Below are 13,972 nucleotides of genomic sequence, written 5' to 3'. Positions count from 1 at the left end.
TAGTGCATTTTATGTGGCTTATGGAAGGTTAGGTGTTAGTCCATGATATAATTTTTGCTCAGCAGAAAGTGAAATTTTTTGTAAGCTATTCAGTCTTTTGACTGTCATCCTCTTTATTATCAATCGTTAATACTGTGCTTCTAAAAATCAAAAGATGATTATTAAACTTATTAGTAGACAGGTGAAGAGATGAAAGTTCAAAGAATGTTAACATTTTTGTGTCAAGTGAGTGAGTGTGCAAAAAAGTATAAGAGAAACAGATCACAAGAGAGAAAAAGTTTCATTTTTTTTTTTTTAAAAGAGCAGTATGGTACTTTATGCCCCGAACTAATTACCACTAATGCTTTGTATAAAAATGGATACAAAAAAGCAACAGTTCCATGCTTTGAACTAATTTCATCTTGGAATGTATGGGATATGGAACACACAGTCTTCACAAAGGAAGCCATTTTCACTGTCCTTAATATTTTTTTCAAATGTTTTGGCATTGCAATGGAAGTAACTTTATTAATATGTAGAAATTTAAAACTATTATTTCCCTAATGCATATTTCTTGTAACTACATCTGCTTCAGAGATGCCTTTATGTATGTGCTTCCCAAAGACTTCTTTGTAACTTGAAAACATAAATATCAGAAAACAGATTAGGCAACTTCATCACAATTTTCAATTATGCTTTTGAACTTCATCACAATTTTCAATTATGCTTTTTAGTCTTGACTGAACAAAATACACTTTAATGGGTATTGTGCTCCATCTACATTATAAGGATATTCTTTTGGCTGGATCTTTAATCTTCTTTTTAAAAAGCTTGTGGCTGGCCTTTGCAAAAAATGCCCGGCACCAAGAAGTGACCAGGATTCATATTAAGTGTTTTCAAAATCACTGCAAAATTTAAATTTTTTATTTCATTTTCAGTTTTCATTTACTTTCGGTTTTTTTTTTTTGCAAAAACAAAGAATTTAAACCCATGCTCAAACTAGTTTTCTAGTGAACCTGAATGTTAGAACTTCAAATCAAAGAAAAGATAATTGGAAAAAAAACCCCTGCAGTCACAAGTTTCTTAAAAAACCTTATAGAAGTGTCCTGACAAAATGATGTCTTGTTTCTTGTGAAATGGATACTTCCTTTATCTGACATCAAGTGACTAAACTACTGTTTTCCTCAGAAAGACTCTTGGCTAGGATTTCAACTTGTCTTTATATTTACTTAGTAAAAGGTGTCTGTGACTTCACTTTCACAGAAAGAATAAAAGCAGAGGAAAGAATCTACGTCTTCCAAAGGCTAAAGGACAGAGTATTGAAATGGCCTGGAAAGTGTTCAGCGTTAACAGCATCAAGTCAAATGTTCACCTGGGGTGCAACTGGGAAGAAACAAAAGAAAAATCAACGTGCAGTCAAAGAGCCGCTTCATTTTTCTAGAAAGTGACCCTTCACAGAGTTCCAAGGGAGCCTTCTCCCTTAGCAACAGCCCTGAAGTTCCAGAAACCATTCTAAACCCTGATGGTCAGCTTCAGCGTCTGTCTGGTCATCAGACTTATTGCCGAGTCTTCATCCCAGGGAGATGCATGTGGTGGTCGTGGCAGCAGACGTGATTTTGCTCTTAAGCATGGGGTGGACCTCAGACTCTCTCTGCTCACCCACTATGTTTTACAGAGACTGCTGGATCCGACGCTTCCCAGGTCTCCTAGTTGACCTGGAGGAGTCTCAGAAGCTGGGGGCCCAGTTCTTGAAGTATTATTCCGAAAGCACTGGTCAGAAGTGCAGTCAGAGCTGCTGTCTTAGGAAGGATGGTAAGTGTCGATGATAGACCTGAGCAAAGATCAGGGGAAACTTCCAAAATGAGGACCTAAGAAAGGACCCTTAGGCAGAGGGTGCAGTGAACAGCTGACGAGAACTAGAGAAGATGCCCTGGGATGAGGGAGTGGGCAGAGACGGAGAGACACTGAGACTGATTTTGCAGCTGGGGCCAGTGCAGGCTCCATTTACAAATCTAGTAATGACCCGGGAGGCTATGAACCTACGGGTAACAGGGAACCTCTTCTCTTCACTAAAGTGCTAAATGAAAATATTGCCTTGAGGGCTGGCTAACAATATTTCTATAGCCCAGAATATAGCATATATGATTTCAAAAATATTTCCTTTTCAAGGTTCTTTTGGTGATATTGGTATCGTATCACACTTTTGAAATGTGCTTGCTTGGGTTGACCAAGTGTGGGGATGTATTGAACAGGAATTTAGATTGTGGTTCATGTTTTGAAAGAAATAGGGAAATATATGTCAACTAGAAAAAGAGGAAAAGAAAGGAAAGGAGCGGGAGAGAGAGAAAGAAAGAGAGAGAGAGAAAGTTAGTTTTCAAAATATCCTAACAGAATTTTTTTTTTTTTTGGTCTGAAATCTGGATTCAGGGTTAAATATCATTCATATAATATAATCAAGGCCTGTAATTAGGAAAACATTACATTGTTGCAGAATTTCAAGTTACATTTGATTAAAGACTTCATTTATTTTTCATTTTTCCAAGATTTGAAAGCTACTTGGAAAGAAACAACAAAAGCAACACAGTACTTTAAAATAATTCTCTTGTTGTTCCACACTTTCTTCCCGTGTTTTCTTACCGACATTAATTGTCAATGCCTCCTATCCAATTATCCGTGTAAGATTTCTGGGATGCAAATTAGAGCTCCTTGGAAAATCTAAACCGACTGTCAAGAGACCACAGCGTGAGACGTTGTCACAGGCTTAGCCCTCAAAAGTTAATCAGGCACAGAAGAGAGCAATTAATTTATTAAAGGGAAATTTTGGAAAAGGTAGCAAATCTAGATATTCTGCTTTCAGATGCTTATAACCCCAGAAGCCTTCACTGAGAGGAGGTGAGGGAGGGTTGATACCTTTTCAGCATTTTCCCATGGCATGAATTTACCTGACTCTCCACACCAGGGAAGCTGTGGCCTCTGGACTTCCGGGGATACTAAAAGCATCCAGTAGAATTCCAGGATTTCAGAGCCTCTGTGGCTTCCAAGTTGTGGCTTTCTTTCTCCAGAAGAAGAAAAGGCATGAACACACATCCCAGTTTTTACCTAGAAGCCAGAACTTTAAAATGCACAATCCTACAATAGCTAACCTACTCAGAGCTGGGACTCTGAAATATGTATGAAGAATGTAAAAGATCTTGAAAAATTGCTCCCTACAGCATCCACTACTTTCTTATCAGAAATTTAGATGTCTAAATTTGAATATTCTTTGTTCCTTTTCCTTAAACTTTACAGCACAGTCCTCAGGGAATGTATTTGTAATCTATAATGTATTAGCAATGTATTATTGACTTTTGTCCTATTCTTTCTCCTTCTGGAAAAATACAGTGTGTAGAAACACGGGGTGTCCCAGAAGTAATAGGGAAGACGTAACCCCCGCAGTTAACCTTACACAGAAGCAGAGCAGGTTCTGCCAGCAATTCCACAGCAGCTGTAGGCACACTCGGAGTTCTGGTAATCGTACACTCTCCCTCCGTAATCTCATTTTATTAAAGAAGCTGATACCTTTGGGCCAATGAATATTTCCCATCACATGGTTCCTACTACACTACAGCAGGAGGAAAATCTGTGCTGCACTTAAAGGAGGACAGACTGAAGATTTGCATTCAACAAATCTGACCTTCCAGAAATAACACGGTATCGTTTATGGAGCAAATCTACTTAGAAAAGGGGAGCCAGCAAGAGCAAGTGATGAGCCCCTCCCCACTAGAATCCCAAATGCTAACCACCTTGTCTGTCTACTCCCTTCCTCTCTGAATGACACCGATTAGCTTTTCACTGGACGTGGCTTTGCAGCATGGGGCTAGCACACACCTGCAGTCGGGGTCAAGGTAATGTTCACCCAGCCTGCTGCCTTTACGCCACCTGGGCCTCTCCCAACAACACGGGTCATTACTGTTTTTGCCCTTCCTATGACTCCTCCTTCTGTTACAGGCTTTGTCTATTTTTTTCCTCTTTCTCTCTCTGGTGAACTTCAGTGCCTTAGTATTCTGAGAGGGTATTGCATCTAGAAATCTGATCTATATAAATCCCCAGAGGTTTTTGTAGCCAATTGGATTTTCCTGAACGTAAAATACTGGGACTGGGAAATGAGTCCAGGTAATCTGTGTAGCATGGGATGTGTGAAAGATTACTGAGAATATTGGTAGCTATTTTCTTGTGAAGAGGCATTTTCCCATATTCACAGAAGCATTTGCGATAGTTCATAATGTTCTGTAAGATGTCTGAACATAGCCCTGCAACGTACCGTTAATCCAGTGTTCTTGAAAGAAATGTAAGCTACTCAGAGCTCATCAAGCTGCAGAAATCAAGACCATCTGCAGATGTACTTTGCCTGCTTCCTTTTCAGTTTCCTGTAACTTGGCTGTCTTCTTCCACGATCCTATTCATGACGATGTCAACTGCCTCCATATTCACTGCCCAACCCTGGAGAGCTGCATATTGGAGCCTGGAACCAGCGCCATTTTATACAACATAACAGACGGTAATGATTTATGTCCTTTGTATGTATTTTGAAGAATGTCAGTAATATTTTAGTAGAGGCATATAACCTAGAAATTGGTTGGCAGTAGCCATGTATGAATCTAAATCATTATTTCCCAGTGAACTCTGTCTGGAAAAGTTTGGGGCTTCCAGGGCAGAAAACTAAAAGGAAATTCCCATTAATTTGGCATGTTCAGCAAGGATGAGTTCATCCCAGATAACAAATCATTTGTGACTGAACAAGAGCATTGTATTTCATTTACTCCAAGAGCCTTCAGCAAGAACCAAAATAGGTATTTCTACTATAGTGGTTAAGGATACCACTAGGAAATAAAGAAAATGCTAAATGTCAGTTTTGAGGTTCGCTGATGCTGTATACAAGGATTCTACAAAGATGGGTGTCAGGGATGGGGAAATGCACTTACTGCCACACATTAGCATAGCATTGGTCCCAAGATAACGACTACATTTTCCTTTAGAAAAATACATATTTAAGTGTCCTTTCCCGTGTATATAATCTCAGGGTACAAATCAGTAAACATCAAAGAATAGATTTTTGCCAACACGATACAAAGGAGGTAAATTTCTTGATCAATCTGTACTTATTGAACACATAAATGCTCCATGCTGTGCTCCACACTGCAGGAGATTACAGCCATGTCTCTGCCCTCGAGCTCCTTCTAATCTAGTTGATGCAGCAAGTCTTACAATTAGTGTAAGACATACAATTAAATACAAAAATGTGTGATACTGCCTCAAGTACAAAGGCTCAAAAGAAGGGGAGACTAAAGAAAGCTCAATTATTCAGAGGAGGCTTCATGGAAGAGGCCAGGTAGAGGCAAGATAAGGAGCTCCGTATCACACCCCAGGAAAGCACAAACACTGGTGTGGCTCCAATAGGGGCACGTTTGGGGCTGCAATGGAAATATGGGTAGGATAGGGCAGGCCAGGTAACAAAAGGACAGAGGAGAGTTTTGGTTTGACTTTGTCAGAAATATGGAACCAACAAAGGTATTTCATGAGAAAACACTATCATTAAAGTGATGTCTGGTTATCTTAGTCCAGGAAAATTATATGTAGGATGCAGATTAGAAAATGCAGTCAGGATAATGTTATATCTGGACAAGGTGACTGTAGTTGCAACGAAGAGGAGGGATGGTTGCTAGCATATTGGGAAGGGCTTGGATAGCACTTAGTTACTTTTTGGATAAAGAAGAAGAGAACTGAGGAGTCAAAAATCCCATTGCAGTGCAGAGTCCAGCATGGGTGATAGAAGAATGATGATGCCGCTGAAAAAGACAAAGAGGCAGACCAGATGATGGTTTTGAGAATGCCAGCGGTGATGTGAGATGTTTAGGTGGGAACCTCCAGTAGAGCACAGGAGAAATGAGATCAGAGCTCAAGAAAGAGGAAAAAATTGAGGATGTGGATTTCAGGGCCATCAATGTAGTGGTGACTGTTGATGAGGATAATCTCTTGGTGGCCAGGGGTGGGAGGGTGGTTGGTATGGGATGACGAGAAATACAGCAGAAAACCAAGGACTAAAGACTAAAGATTATAGGACAATCAGTGAGGACCAAGGAGAGAACCAGCAAAGGAAGGGAAAAACGAGAGGCAGGCAGCCTGAGATAAAGTGCCAAAGGAATTTGGGGTCCAGGGAGTCACGGGAGAAGAATGCAAGGAGAGGTGGCCATCAGTATCAAGAACAAGAGAGAAGCCAAAGCAATGAGATACAGTGATCAGGAAACAGGGAAAGTACTGATCACCCCAGAAGCAGAATTGGCAGAATAGTCAGGATGGAAACAAAATGACAGAAGGCACAAAACAAGTCAGAAAGGAAAGGAAGGGAGTAGGTGGTGGTGTGTTGAGAGAGCGAGCACGCTCAAGAGAGACTGAAAGGGAAACAGTGTGACAACTGTAAAGCTGTTGAGAGTTTTTGAAGCCAGAGGGAAAGGAGTTTTACAAGAAGAGAGAGAACACTGAAGGCCCTCAGGCACTGGACCCTCAGGTACTGGGAAGGGATGAGATTTAGGGCTCTGCTAATAATTTTGAATAGTTACACTTCTCAGGCCCCATTTTGTTTGACTTTAATATGTCATACACATCAAATGGTTACTGTTTCTGCAGCTCTTGCCCAATACTGCTATTATTGCGCAAAAGCCCTGGCAGTTTTCTCCACGATGTGATGTAGCCAAGTTCATTTGCAACAGAAAGTGTCTTAGAAAGTTAAGAAAAATTCAAACGTGGCTAGTATGTTTCTAAGCCTTTCAGAAGTATGCAGTGGTGGAACTTGAAATTAGCTTAGTTCAGTAACTTACAGTGGCAAAATCCAAGACTTCTCCAAACTGTACTTTAAGGTTCTGTCTTCTAAATTAAAAATAAAATTTAAATGATGCCTTATTTATATTTCAGGTGTAGATCCAGATTTGCTGGTTTTTGAACAATCACTGCCCACATATCTAAATACCCGTTCTTCATCTAACATACGGGAGAGACTAAGGATTCTAAAAGCTATGTATTTAGATAAACAACAAATGACCATGATAAACCAAATGCTACCATCAGTAGAGGCTCCATCATCAATCACATATCAAGATTTGTTTGCAACCACAAATAATACTAGGTATTCCAAGGAATTAACCACAGACTCTTGGGCAAGATTCATTTCTCTGAATGACTCCATTACCACAAACGTAAATATGGTGTCAGCCAGTACTGAGTTCATCAACAATCCAGATAACAAGACTATTTCTCCTTTCTTTGTGCCTATAAACACAAAACTTTCTCATATGCCTATTCCATCTCAACTCAACAGTAGCAAACAATTACTGAACAAAACCAAAGGGTACAACAGCAGAAACCGTACATCTGAGAATGAAGACACACCACCTGATGGGGCACCTGTGACTTCCAAGACGTGGTTGGTTCCTGTGGCCCTCTGCACCTCTGTCATCTTTCTCTGCTGTTGTGTAGTCATCCTGGCATCTGGATGCTGTCGAAAGCACCAGGGCCAGTATAAACTAGGACAGAGAAAGTCAGGATCCAAGCAAATTTAAAAATGTACCATTCTGAAGGAGCGCTCTTAATGGTAAAAGATGTGAGCATTGTAAGCTTTTAAGAGAATCATTTTTAGTTTTCTGTAAGATGAGGGCAGTTTGGTTAAAAACAAATAAATAAAAAGCACAGATACCCATTCTTACCAATCTCTAAAGAATGCCAATGTTTGATAAACATAATTGCTTTTTTGATTATTTCCATTTTTTGAATAGTGTACCTTTTGCTGAAGTTCCAAAATTCTGATCTCTGCAGTTATTCAGCACCATGTAAGCGATAGTTTTAAGTGCTGTACATGTATTAGCTTGTTGATTCCTTGAACTCTGTGAGATAAGTATGCTACTGTTAACTATTATACTGTTCTTATCACATTTTACAGATGAGGAAACTGAGGAAAGAGAGGCTAAGTATCTTGCCTAAAGTCACACAGCTAGTATGTAGCAAAGCCTGACCTAATAAGCAACATGGTTCAAAAGTCCATGCTCAAAATCACTGTTGGACTACAAGCCTCCATTTTCTCAATGAGTATGGAAAAAAGATACAGGGAGGAAAACATCATATTTGGTTCCTGTCAAGGTCATATTATTGTCACATATTTTAATGAAATCTTTTAGTGGCTTGAGCAAAAAAGCACTATAAACGATTACAGTTACTAACCCATGAGCAAAAGCTTCCTGATTTTTATATAATTTTTTATGTTCAATTGATTAATCTTTCTCAATCTTAACCCATCATCATCTTTTTCTAAAACTGACATGACTCTCAATAATTATGGCACTAAGATCTTTGAGTTTTCTGTTGAATAAATCTTGGGAGTTTTAGTTTATGTCCCTCAGTTGTATAAATTGTTTTCCCAGGTGCAAATATTAGCTCTAGGTATTTCAAGCTCTGTCCACTTACACCAGATTCACCCCCTAAATCTTATACTCTGACTCTTAAGTGTAGAAAACTGTAATTCAAGTCTCTAATGATCTTAAACTTTAGGCCCTTAATCTCATCTCTGAAAATATTTTTTAATGTGAGAACAGACATTAAAAGACAGCCATTAAGCATAATGAATAAAGAGGAAATCCTATTATAAGATTAATAAAATAGTACTCTTCCCTCAGAATATTAACCACAATAAAAGTCTGAATTTTTAAAATGTAATCGATTTACATTCATTTGCTATTCATAATTAAGTATCATAAATGTTATCAATTTCTTTCTTAATACATTAGGGAAAAAAACTCAGGCAATTTAGGGGGGGATATCAAGATTTAAATTACCTTAAAATATTTAAGTTATTCAGGAAGCTGTCTTTAAAAATTATTTGTATATACATTCTTTTAAAAGGTTATTTAATTTTCTTTCAAATATATACAAACTGTTTGAAGGTTTTCCAACTAGGGCTGCCAAAAAAAAAAGTTTTTTCTTCCTTGGGATTTCTCAGAATTTTATTTGTTCCCTAAAATTGCTAATTGTTTTATAGAAATTACCATAATTTGGGAAAAACATATTTACCTTTGTAAGAAAACAAACACACTCCTTCTCTTCTTCAGCCCCTACCTTTGACCATCAGATAAACTGAGTAAACTTAGACTATAGAGGCGACCTGAACAGTCAGCCAAGACAAAAACGACTAGGCCTACAAACCATGTCCTTATTGGAAGCCAAAGGGACCAAAGAGAACTTCTGAATAGAATTTAAAACTTTAAGAAACAAAGATCACAGGGCCTAGTCAACAACTAAGGCTAAGGTTGTTACCACCATTTACGAAATAATCATGATATTGAAATTTTTCCAGCACTGAAACTAGCCAGACCTTTGGGGAAAAAAATCTGTAATAGTCCAGTATTATGACATATTTACCAATTTTGGAAAGAAAATATGCAAAGAAAAAAACTAAAGCTCCCTACAATTAAGAAAACAGGTTTGTTCTATTTCTTAGTTGCCTATGTGTTTAAGCACCTTCTGAGCTATGAAATTTAAGAGTTTGAAGTCAGAAGTGATTGCATATCATCAGTACAGCAAAAAGTGTCCCCTAGAATCCTCATTGTAAGGATGAATATGATATTCATTGTATACATTAGATCATTTAGAGCTTAAGGACAAGAGTCTAAATAATGACAAAAAATGCTGTTTAATTATTGCTAACATTACAATGACAGCAACGGTTACCCTTTTGAGGCAGTTTTGTATTAATCTTACAGCTCTAAGATTTTGCCATTAGGTGTCAATGCCACAGCCTTAGAGTCTTCAGGTCTTTGCTCGGAGTTAGCCAAACTGCAAAGGTTAAAAGGGCACAGTCGGGCTTCCCTGGTGGCACAGTGGTTGAGAATCTGCCTGCTAATGCAGGGGACACGGGTTCAAGCCCTGGTCTGAGAAGATCCCACACGCCGTGGAGAAACTAGGCCCGTGAGCCACAACTACTGAGCCTGCGCGTCTGGAGCCTGTGCTCCGCAACAAGAGAGGCCGCGATAGTGAGAGGCCCGCGCACCATGATGAAGAGTGGCCCCCACTTGCCGCAACTAGAGAAAGCCCTCGCACAGAAATGAAGACCCAACACAGCCAAAAATTAATTAAAAAAAAAAACAAACTTTGCCGAATAAAACATAACTCTCAATTTAAAAAAAAAAGGCACATTCTTCTACAAGACCACCCTTAGTTGTGACATCAACTGTAAGTTCGGGGGATGGGGAGTCCCCAAACCACTCTCAGGTTCGATAATTCACTAGAGGAATTCACAGAACCCAATGAAAGCTATTATACTCACAGTTACGGTTTATTGCAGGGAAAGGATACAGATTAAAATCAGCCAAGGGAAGAAGCACCTAGGATGAAGTTCAGGAGTGTTCCGAACTCACAGGTTTTGGTGTCCTCTCCCCGTGGAAGCAGGATGCATTACTCTCCCAGTAAAAGTGTGTGACAGTATGTCCAGAGTATCGCCAACCAGGGAAACTTACCGGAGCCTCAGTGTTCTAAATTTTTATTGAGGCTCCATCACATAGGTGTGACTGACTGATCAAGTACCTGGGCAGTTGATCTCAGCTGCTGGGTGGACTGATTTAGCAAGAGACTCAAAGCCCCCCAACCCTAAACACATGGTTGGTTTTCCTGGCATGCCTAGGACTATCATCAGGTGTAGCGAGCCCCACCGAAAATCCATTGTGACTGACTCCTGCCCTGACCAAAGACACTTCTATGAGGTATGACAGAGTACCTCCCAGAAGCTGACGGGAGAGGCCAGATTCTCTGTGAGCAAGGTCAAATTCTTTACTACGTATCATTACTCCATCTGCTTCCATCTTCACTGTATTATTACTACAGGATTGAGGACCCTAATCTACCACCTCTTTACATGTTCCCAAATGACAACCTCTCCTCAGCTTCTACTGTTTTCAAATGTGTCCTTCTTCAATCCTGTTTCCACATCTGAGATTTCCTCAACTCTGACTCTCTAAGAAATGTAACACTTCAATACACTTATGTATGCTTTAAACCTGATCTAGAAGTTCAGTTGTATCTACTTTGTTTTTTATTCGCTATTTCCATCCAGTGGAATGGATGGAACTCAAGGCCCTATTGTTGTCCTTTATAACCTACGGACTCTTGGCCTTGCTAATACTAAATCATATCTTCAATTTATATAAATCTTTTGAGCAACTGTTCTGAAATTCCTTCCGGCATTTTATGTTCTCAAATTCTGTCAAGCAAAATAAGTTTTAGGCAAATAACAGCCTCCATAATTCCTTTATTTCAATTTTAAATTAATCACTTGTCGACAACTTTAAGTGGTAAGAAATGACTTACAGATATACTTAAAAGTACTGAATTGACAGCTAAATCGAATGAAATGTTTCTTAGGGCAGTTATTTTGTCATTTACTCCAATTAAATTCAGGGTCTTTATACCTCATCTCTTTCCTGAGATGTGGAAGTTCTAGCAGGGGCATCCAGAGAGATGAATACCAGCTAATCTCCATTTCCACTTTTCTGCAAGCTTGGGGTTGGAGAAATGAGCCAAAGAAAATGGAAAGCAGGATGCTAAACAGAACTGAATCAACATAAAGTGACCCCAAAATAGAGGAATGGAACAAACTTTTTAGGTTAGAAAATACTGCCAAGGACCTGTTTCTAATCAGAATCAGCATGTGCAAAAAACTCACTAGGCAGACAGCAGTTATGTAGACAAAACACTGAACTTCAGTCAGGGGACTGGGTTCTGGGCCTAGCTTCCCAAATAACCAAAATCATGATTCAAAAGCAACCCATAAGTACTAATTTGTAGGGAAAGAAATGGAGCAGGTGACAAAACAACAACATTGTATATATATGAACACTAAAGTTGTTATGGTAGAAATAAAATCCAAACACTTTAGAACCAGAAGACATCACAGAGATCTAATTAGTATGATTGCCCCAGTGCATAAGTAAGAAAACTTTTGAATAATCACTACCTTTGTACATTAGGATGAAAGGAATAATTTTAACTCTGATGTAATAAAACAATGGTTTTTTAACATCTTCAACTGTATATCAAATTAGATAATGATTACATATATATCATAAAATTAATAAATCAAGGCAATTTTTCTATATAATTCATGTCAAATTTAATAGTCTCTTCACTGATTCTTTGTACTGAGAAAGGGTATTTTCATTGTCCCCCTCATTCTTAAGACTAACAACAGACTTTCTGTACTCTTCAACTTCTTTAGTACCAAGGAGCTCTTCTTTACTTAATTCCAGATTTTTCTCAGCAGCTTTAATTTGGAGAAGGGTTTCCAGGATGTTTTTTTCTGAGGAGCTGTCTTTCCATACATACTCTTCCATGTCTGCTTCAGTCTTCTTTTTCTCCCATTCTTCAGTTTTCTGAAAGGAAAAAACACGTTCTGAATTCTGAAAATTATGACTCGAAGTCTGGTCCACACTCGGTGCGTACGCCTTGACTGCCCTCCCGGATCTAGCACTGCTGTCCGCTGGCACCAGCAGCTTCGGGCTGCACACTCCGTCACAGGAGCACCTCGTTACCACTCACTAATTCTACCCACAAAATTTACACTTTATCTGCCCTGCGAATTGCACTTAACAGCAATACTGCTTCCCGAAAGATGCAGAAAACTCACTCCCTGCAACTTTCCAGTCCTGAAACTCTAACACATCAAACATTTCAAATTTCTGAGGTTCCAAATATGAGAGTTGAAAGGAGACTGTATTTATCTCTGTAACATGCCTCTGGGAATGACAGGGAAGACCAATCATTAAAATAAATTTAAAATATAAAGTTCGTGTGATTTTGTCATAATGACTTGATATATTCTGGAATTTTGTCTTATTATCTTTATTTTCTGTTCCTATAATGGAAACAATGTTCATTACTACTTACTTTTTCTTACAAAAATTATTACCATGTTATTTTAGGGAACACTGGTAGGTTTTAGATTAATACAATTCAGATTCATGATTTAAATGAAGATGTAACACTGTGAAGAAAATCAAGCAACGCAGCTGACATGTAACATGCCCCGGTTCAGAGAAGTGCTGAAGAGCAGCCACACTCTTTCCAAATTAACACGTAACAATATTCTGAGCCACAGGCTATTATGGAATGACCCACTAGTCTTACAACTTTTGAAGGTGGTAAACCCTTCCAAATTATAAAGTTTTTAAAGTATTAAAAGTGAGGCAGATTTGTAAGGCTGTCAGAAATAATATTTTAACTCTGAAAACTCCTCTTGAAACAGACCACAGCTTGAGCAGACAGAGCTCCAAGGCTCCTCAGAGCCAAGCGAGCACCAAGAAGGAGGCGAACAGTTTCCAGCCATGCCACCCTCCCATCCCCACTCCCGCTCCAAAAGCTCACGAAAAGAGAAAAGCACTAGAAATCTGCCCCTCAAAGGATAAAGAGGAGCCCCACCAAAGGCAAACAAGCCACTGGGGATGCCACCAACCCAGCAAACCCCGTTCGGATCACTACAGCCCAGGAAAGAAGCTCCTCCACCACAGAGACCCACAAGAAGAAGAAACCCTCCTTTAATCCTTTAAACTGTGTACTCTTTCCTCTAAGAGAAACAAGCAGATGTAGGGTGTTTCCTCAGATCCCAGACTCCTGAGCCCAAGTGGGGCCTCTGTACTCGCAGCTCCCCTACGTCTGCCCCGCCTCCCTATGCCGAATTTATGGCGGAGGACAATGTTCCAACCTACGTTCTAGAAACATCTTATCTGGTTGAGAATCTGCTCTGCACACTCTTTTTAGCTGGTAGGGAGGCTTTCGCTTGGCAGAGGGGCAGGGATAATATGAAATAACTTCCTGTTGTGCCCCACCCCCAGAGCCCTGTTGCAAATAACTCCTAACAGCCAAACTCTGAATTTGTACATTTTAAAAAAATAACTGACAAAATTACCCCACCATACCCAATTTT

The 13,972-nt window shown here is 39.3% G+C and overlaps 2 protein-coding genes across 3 annotated transcripts in view; one reads left to right on the top strand and one right to left on the bottom strand.

Annotated features, from left to right (window-relative positions):
• Positions 1 to 1,367: 1,367 nt before the first annotated feature.
• Positions 1,368 to 7,714, top strand: MANSC4 (MANSC domain containing 4). The gene is made up of 3 exons (XM_082352259.1): positions 1,368 to 1,791; positions 4,382 to 4,516; positions 6,928 to 7,714. Exons 1-3 carry the CDS (start codon positions 1,563 to 1,565, stop codon positions 7,569 to 7,571), a joined length of 1,008 nt encoding a protein of 335 aa, XP_082208385.1. The 5' UTR covers positions 1,368 to 1,562; the 3' UTR covers positions 7,572 to 7,714.
• A 3,553-nt stretch (positions 7,715 to 11,267) lies between these two features.
• The window catches only part of MRPS35 (mitochondrial ribosomal protein S35), a 49,819-nt gene continuing 47,114 nt past the window's right edge, over positions 11,268 to 13,972 (bottom strand). Inside the window, exon 8 of one of the 2 annotated variants that reach the window (XM_082352260.1) lies at positions 11,268 to 12,422. In XM_082352260.1, the coding sequence (XP_082208386.1) occupies positions 12,153 to 12,422 (270 nt within the window). In that variant the 3' untranslated portion in view covers positions 11,268 to 12,152. The remainder of the gene's footprint in view (positions 12,423 to 13,972) is intronic. The other variant, XM_082352261.1, reaches the window with a different exon arrangement.

This window comes from Balaenoptera borealis (assembly GCF_965194805.1).
Source record: "Balaenoptera borealis genome assembly, chromosome: 13".
In the NCBI taxonomy this organism is placed as follows: domain Eukaryota; kingdom Metazoa; phylum Chordata; class Mammalia; order Artiodactyla; family Balaenopteridae; genus Balaenoptera; species Balaenoptera borealis.
The sequence above is the reverse complement of the archived record's forward strand: the minus strand, read 5'-3'. Positions and strand labels throughout refer to the sequence as shown.

Excerpts from the sequence above, each read along its gene's own strand:
- MANSC4 (XM_082352259.1), top strand. The coding sequence starts at position 1,563 with ATGCATGTGGTGGTCGTGGCAGCAGACGTGATTTTGCTCTTAAGCATG. Across the intron at positions 1,792-4,381 it reads CTGCTGTCTTAGGAAGGATG|TTTCCTGTAACTTGGCTGTC; the intron begins GTAAGTGTCGAT and ends CTTCCTTTTCAG. Across the intron at positions 4,517-6,927 it reads TTTATACAACATAACAGACG|GTGTAGATCCAGATTTGCTG; the intron begins GTAATGATTTAT and ends TTTATATTTCAG.